This window comes from Clupea harengus, chromosome 17 (genome assembly GCF_900700415.2).
Source record: "Clupea harengus chromosome 17, Ch_v2.0.2, whole genome shotgun sequence".
NCBI lineage: Eukaryota > Metazoa > Chordata > Actinopteri > Clupeiformes > Clupeidae > Clupea > Clupea harengus.
The window spans coordinates 21,201,936-21,209,435 of NC_045168.1; the positions used below are offsets into that span (position 1 = coordinate 21,201,936).

The window sequence follows — 7,500 nt, forward strand, 5'->3', positions numbered from 1 at the left end:
GATTTTATATTTGATAACAAAACTAATACAAAAGCTTATACAATATAGTGTTTTCTAAAAAGGACTCTGTAGAGTAAATGTCAAACGGGTTGTGTGTGTTTCTCCTGAGAGAGTATGAAGGCACCATCTGACCAATTTGTGTGTTTCTTGTGTCTTGACTGAGAGGGAGAGAAGGCTTGATGACATCGGTCTGTGTGTGGGTGCTTATGTCCGCTCTCTCCTGTCTGAAGGGTCAGAGGTGTTGATTGAGTGGTGGAATGGGCGTGTTTGCCCGCACACTGGACATTGGCAAGGACACTTTACTGTTCATTGAAATACTGAGATGGAGGGAGTCAACAGCTGGAGAGGTGTGTACTGGAGTGTGTGTGCTTGTCACTGTGATGTAAGAGCATGGAACAGGAGTGTGTGTGTGTGTGTGTGTGTGTGTGTGTGTGTGTGTGTTTGAGAGGGAAAGACAGAGAAGCAATCTCTAGTAAGTATAAACATCTGGAATATGTCAATTCAATTTGATTTATATAGCACCAATAACAACTGACATTTTCTCAAGGCACTTTACAGAGCCTAGAGCCCAAACCCCCTAGAGAAAAAAGAGAAGGGGGGAGGGAAGAGAGAAGGAGAAGAGAGAATCATAGGCAAGAAGATTAATTCATACACACATCAGAATAAAACATATACATGATACCTACAAGATTCCATGACGCATACTAGATGGTATTTACATGATACATACAAGACTAGATCGATTGTGGATAAAAATGGAGAGAGCGAGCATTCAATGTATTGCCTGTAGAACATCGTATTGGGAAGACTGTCCTCATAAGGTTACTATCATAACTATTATGACGGTCAAGCAGAGCAATGAAGCAGAAAACTATGTCAATGATGGCGTTTGTTTATATTACGGGTAATTAGGCTGGCACACAGTAAGTACATGTATCATGAGCAGAGTAGTGTTTGTGCATAACAGTTGGGTGGGAATGGGCAGCTGTAAGCAGAGGGTTTCTGCAAGTAGACAGCAGCAGCATTCCACAGTGGAGATAGGAGGTTAGGAGGGAAGAAAAGAGATAAAGTGAGTGAACAGAGCTGGGTTGCCTTATATGCATATATGAAATTATAGGTTATGGTGATGAGGAACAATGTAATCACATCCATCAGCCAAGTGAAGAGAAGTGAATCAAACTATGGTGAGGAAGGAGCTACTGGTGTGTGAGTGTGTGTGTGTGTGTGTGTGTGTGTGTGTGTGTGTGTGTGTGTGTTGTAATGGAACAGAATGAGGAGCAGGATAGTGTGTGTTTGTGTGTGTGTCAGTGTTTAAAGAAATGCATTTAAGGGTGGCTACCAAGAGCTACTAAAGAGAATCTTAGATTTGAAACAACAACCACATTGCCAGGGTGAACTTTTAAGGTAAATTGTTTTGTTTGTTCTGTTGTGTTGTTCACCTCGGCTGTTGTTTGCTATTCAGGGTCAAAAAACATATAACTGAGGAAAAAAAAAAAAAAAAAAGTACAAACCAACAAAACAAGGCAAAATGCATTTTGCTCTCAGTCAGAGTGTTTCGGGGGCCCAGTGCGAGAGCAGACAAATGTGACGTTGATTAAAGATGTTTACGGGCTCGAGGTGGTCATTTCTCTCCAGATTACTCTCACAACAAGAGGCATGAGCTGAGCCATCCGGCACCTGAACCGCAATGAATTTATCATGAGGGAAGGGAAGATGCGGAGGGGGAGAGAGGGAGAGGGAGAGGGAGAGGGAGAGACGAGAGGGATGAGAGAGCAGGCAGCAAGGCAGGCAGCAAGGCGGACGGGTATAGAAGTGAGGACAGAGAAAATGAGCGTGTGCTCGGATCGGGCGACAGAACGTGGGCCAGGCCCCCCGGCTGAGACGGATCGGCTGTCTCGTGTGCTATAGAATTGACCCGTTTGTTGTCAAGGCAATCTTCTGCTTCTCTCGGCGCTAATGGTCAGGTCTGTAATCACCGTTTCATCCAATATTGCCTCCAATATCTACGAAACAGCACAATGCGTAACTGACCCCCCGTTTCTAAACCTGACCTCAAACCGTAAAGGTCAGAGGTCACAGGGCTACATGCGTTATACACAAGATTGGTAACCAGGAGCGTAATGCCTTTTCCACGTGAATGGATTTTCTAAGTCATTAATCACGGAACGGCAATATGCATAACATCATTGGGCACGCAAACAAAAACATCTTGGCTAAATTATGCATCCTCCTCATAATCCAGTTTGAACGATGAGCGCTGTGATGTATGCCCCTGCCTCCGATCGCTGCTTAGTGATAATGCACATTATGCAGCAGTACATGGCGTGGCCATTAGAAAAAGGGTTTTTACTGATGTGTCTCGCAGGTAAGAGAGCCCATATCTCACTGCCGAGTCTGGTCGGGTCGCCGTGGGAACCCAGCATTAATCTGCGCTCCATCTCTCCTGCTGGAGCCTCTAAAAGGGGCCTAATGTGAGTCCGGGGGCCCAGGGAGGCCTCGCGCAGTTAACTGATGACAGTGGAGTATATGATATTGATCACGTCCTTATTAACCTCGCGGGGCACGGACAGGGAGGTAATTGAAATAAAAAGTATTGATTTCAGAAGCTGTAATAAAATGCATTATCATCATGGAGATTGAATGATGCTGTAGATTAGGTACCAGAGAGCCGGAATGGAGCCGCATTTGCTATTCCACTCTGCTCTTCTCCATTTTTCCACCACTCCCTGTCTGTCTATCTGTCTGTGTGTGCGTGTGTGTGTGTGTGTGTGGCCTCTTTTTCTCCCCGTCACACTTTCTGTATTCCCCCTCTTCTCTTTTCTGCGCTTCTTGTCTTATTCAGTCCCCGGGTTTCAATCTCTTTGTTTCTTTTTTCTTTGTCTCACAAAATCTGAATATGAATGGTCTTTATTGACTTTACATCTATGGAGCGCCAAAGCCAGCAGGTAATGTTGTTCACTTAAGAGTTCTCTAATAATTAAACACTGCTTGCCCCCCCATCCATCTCTCCCTCTCTCTCTTTCTCCCTCTCTCTCTCTCTCTCCCTCTCTCTCTCTCTCTCTTCCTATGTAGCTTCACTCTGACCAGGACCCAGGAGACGGAACCGTGCGTTACGTGCTGACAGGCGAGGGCGCGGGTGATGTCTTCACCATCGATCCGCGCTCGGGGGACATCCATGCCATCAAGCGCCTGGACCGCGAGGAGCGCGCCACCTACACCCTGCGGGCCCGCGCCGTCAGCAACAAGACGAGCCGCTCGCTCGAGGATTGGACCAACTTCACCATCAAGATCCATGACATCAACGACAACGCGCCCACCTTCACCAAGTCCCTCTACATGGCCAGCGTGCCCGAGATGTCTGACGTGGGTGAGTGGTACACAGATTTGGCAGGGTTCTTGAAATTCCATAGACACACAACACAACTCAATTCAGTACAATACAACAAAGCAGTCCCCAGCTACTATTCTGCTCACTGTAAAGTAATGCATATCATTGATAATTCAAGGACATCAAGATATACAACTCTTGAGTGCCATATGCTTATTACAGAATTTACATACATACGTATAGAAGTGGCGGACTGTGGTTTGGTTGGTTAGGCCTTCAATTACGATTTGTTTAATGACAAAAAAAAACATTTTAGCGTTTAAATGTGCACTTTCGAGGCTTCTCTCTGTTCTACGCAAACCTGTGCTGTACCCTATTTGTAGGCAACAGCCTACAACAAAGTTGTAGCAGAAATGTTACCAGTAGCGGTGCATCCCAACACGGATTTGGACTTGGGGTCTGGGGAAGCAGTGGGGTGGTATTTAGCATATGATACAGAGGGTGACCATGAATTTGCAGTGTTGCTGTCATGACTGGTTTAAACTAGTCAGATTCATGTTACAAGTATGTCACAGATACGACATCACTATAACCGCACCTGTGAGTCAGTGCCCTACCATGTAACCTAACCTATCCTAACACCAGTTTCTGTGGTTCTAAGTAAATTAGAAGAGTTTTTCCCCCCCTGTATAGTCTTAATGACATTTGTCCTCAGCATGGGAAGCGACATCCTCAGCCAATACCAGTGGGTGGGTTTGTCAATACACAAGTGAAAGAGTCCTCGACTGACTCTCTTATCTGTCTGAAAAGAGACCCATCATTAGAAATCAGTGTCCTGCTGTTCACAGTGTACCACTGATGGCCTTCTGCCCTGAAACATCCCACCACCCCAAAATAGACCAGCAATCAGTCACATACCAGACAAAAATCCTGCTCCGTAAATCACATCCTATCCCAGCTTATGCATGCATGCATGGGGCGGTAGTTAACAGTACGCGTGTGGCGTTGGCTCTGCCGATGGTGAGGGCACAGTTCCTAACTAAATCCCGGTAAATGCGGCTAAATCTGGCCCCCGCAGCTGGGTCAGGAGATGGCAGCGGCTGACCTGCCGTTGGGATGGGGGGTTGGGTTGGGTCTCTCTGTGGCGAGGACTAGCGAGCGCTATCGATGCCCCTCCATGTGAGCCTCGACCACAGATATGGGGATTACAGGGGGGGGGGGGGGGGGGGTGATATACCAGCGAGACTTTTAAGGGGATCAATGGAGCTCTATCAATCATCATAATTAAAAAGTGTGTGTGTCGGTATGTGTGTGTGTGTTTGTGAGTGTCTATGTGTGTGTGTGTGTGTGTGGGGGGGGGCAGTGGGATTGACTGATGGAATGAATGGCATTAGCTAACATTTACTGTATTAACTAAGTGGTTAAGTCCGAAAGGGCCTTGTACCGGGGCTCCATCTCAGAGAGTGTATCGGATTTTTATTCATTCGATTTCCCCCACTTAAGCTTTTAATAAAACATTTAATTACATCACATTACGGCTCTGGCACGTTGTCAGGCCTGTGTTGGTTTCAAGAGCGCGCGTCTCGCCCGTAAGTGCACAAGTGTACAAGTCTGAGCAAACAAGTGATGTATTTGTTACACTGTGGAGTGTTAAAGTCTCTGTCTATGTTAGTGTAGCTCATACACTGGGGAAGAAAGATAGAGAGAGACAGAAAGAGAATGTGTGTGTGTGTGTGTGTGTGTGTGTGTGTGTATGAGAGAGAGAGAGCAAATGGGGCGTGTGGCTTGCTCTGTCAGTGTAAGTGTCTTTGCCTGAATTAATTGTCTAGGAAGTCTCTCACAGCAGAACGTGGGAGTGTGTGTTTGCATGCGTGTGTGTGTGTGTGTGTGTGTGTGTGTGTGTGTGAGTGAGTGCAGGAGAGTGTAAATATGATGTGATGTGTTTATCATCTGGGAGTCTCCGACCCTAACGCATCTCGTAAAGAGCCTCGGTGCTTGCCACTACCGCCTCGTCTCTTGCCTCTTGTCTCTCTTGACGGGAAAACGATCGCTCAGCTGTTCGCCGTGAAGGACGAGGCGCTAGAACTGATAGAGTTGTCTTAAAACCGTCAAGAGCTTGACTTTTAAAATACAGCAGAGAGAGAGAGAGAGAGAGCGACAGAGAGAGCGACAGAGAGAGAGAGAGAGAGCGACAGAGAGAGAGAGAGAGAGAGAGCCCATATTCAGACTCCTGAGTGAATATTACTACCGATTTGGAAGGGGTTAGCCTTCATTCAACTCAGTCTGACTGCTTGAGTTGTCTTAATAACAGATCAACTGACACTCAAATACACAGAAATAAACAGACACACACGTACAAACTACAAACAAACAAACAAACAAACAAACAACTGTTGCAGGTTTTATATAACAGTAAATATTTAGGATTTTTTCGATATCTTCTTTCATTAACTGCAGAAACACACAGAAATGTACAGAAATGTAACCACACACACACACAAATATTCTCACTAAGCTTATGTACACACAGTAACAAACACAGTCAAATGCTCAGGCACACATGAATACAACTCCTACACAGTGTGTTGTTGGTGAATTTGATAGTTTTTTTTACCTGCGGCGTGTCCTTTTGTTATTTCTGCACGGCCATTAGGTGGCTGCACTGCAGTAATGGAGTTTATCCAGCTAATAAGCCTCCTGGGCAGAGTTCTGTGGAGGGATGCAGCCCGACCTCTGACCTCAGTCATCTCCACGGCAATCGCAGGCGCTCCGTGCCGCATGAATCATGCAGGCTCCCGCTCGCTCTCTCCCTTCTAACCATGCTTCAGGAGGACACGCACACAGGCAGACACACACCCACACACACACACATACATACATGCAAACGTGGCTCACTTTGAAGGCCTAATGGAATTTTTCCAGTCGGTTTGAGGCCAAGGCTCCTTTTCTTTTAGTAATGACGGTCAAATAGCAAGAGAGAAGGAGAGATACAGAACAAAACAATTTAGTGAGAGTGAGAGAGAGAGAGAGGCAGGGGAGTGGGGGGCGCTAAAGTGCTCTAATGAGGGGGTGTGTGGCAGAGGAAGGACTGAGATGACTGCAGGGCTTCGAGGAAGGGACATAATGGAGGTAACAGCGGACGGCTGGATGGATGGAGAGAGAGAGAGACAAAAAAAAAAAAAAATCTGAAAAACCTTTTTGCCTCCACAGGGACGTCAGTGATAACGGTGACGGCCACTGATGCGGACGACATCTCCTACGGCAACAGCGCCCGCGTGGTCTACAGCATCCTGCAGGGCCAGCCCTACTTCTCAGTGGAGCCCAACACAGGTGGGTCTGTCTCTCGGTTTCTCTCTCCCTCCCTCCCACTCTCTCTCTATACACGTGTGTGTGTGTGTGTGTGTGTGTGTGTGTGTGTGTGTGTGTGTGTGTGTGTGTGACTGTGATGGAATGTACATGTGTGTGTGTGTGTGTGTGTGTGTGTGTGTGTGTGACTCTGTGATGGAATGTACATGTGTGGGTGTGAGTGTGTGTGAAAACCATAATGCCGTTATACTCTCACTTTACTCCCCCTTCTCTATCTGTCATTATCTCTCTATGCATTCCCATGTAAATAAGACTACTGTATAATCCTCTCCTTCGCTTGCCTTTCCCTAAAGGCAGAGTTGATTGTGTGCATCTGGGCTTGGGTGTGTGTGTTCTTGACTGTAGCTATCCCGTGTGTGTGTGTGTGTGTGTGTGTGTGTGTGTGTGTGTGTGTGTTCTGGCTGCAATCATATAATCATGTGTAAAGTGGGGCGCTCCTGCCGCCTGTCTTACACAAAAGGGAAACGGAGACAAAAAAAGGCCGTTTGTGGATTAGCAGACAGCTTAGCACTAATATGCTTTATCCCTGGTGGGCCTCACAATCTGATATCCCCCCCCCACTCTATCCCCATCGCAAAGAGGAGAAGCCCTGTCCTGAAATCATAAGCTCTGTGTGTACATGTGTGTGTGTGTGTGTGTGTGTGTGCAGTGAGAGATAGAGAATATGGATTGAATAAGAGCGAAGAAGACACACTACACAGATATTCTGAAAATGTGTGTCTGAATGTGTGTGTGTGTGTGTGTGTGTGTGTGTGTGTGTGTCTGTGTGTGTGTGTGTGTGTCTGTACATCTGAATAGAGTTGCTT

General features: G+C 46.5%; 1 protein-coding gene across 3 annotated transcripts in view; it reads left to right on the plus strand.

Annotated features, from left to right (window-relative positions):
- The window catches only part of LOC105897231 (cadherin-10-like), a 54,050-nt gene that overhangs the window by 31,425 nt on the left and 15,125 nt on the right, over window positions 1-7,500 (plus strand). For all 3 annotated transcript variants that reach the window (XM_031583907.2, XM_031583906.2, XM_031583908.2), the window contains exons 3-4: window positions 3,073-3,367; window positions 6,539-6,658. In XM_031583907.2, the coding sequence (XP_031439767.1) occupies window positions 3,073-3,367; window positions 6,539-6,658 (415 nt within the window). The remainder of the gene's footprint in view (window positions 1-3,072; window positions 3,368-6,538; window positions 6,659-7,500) is intronic.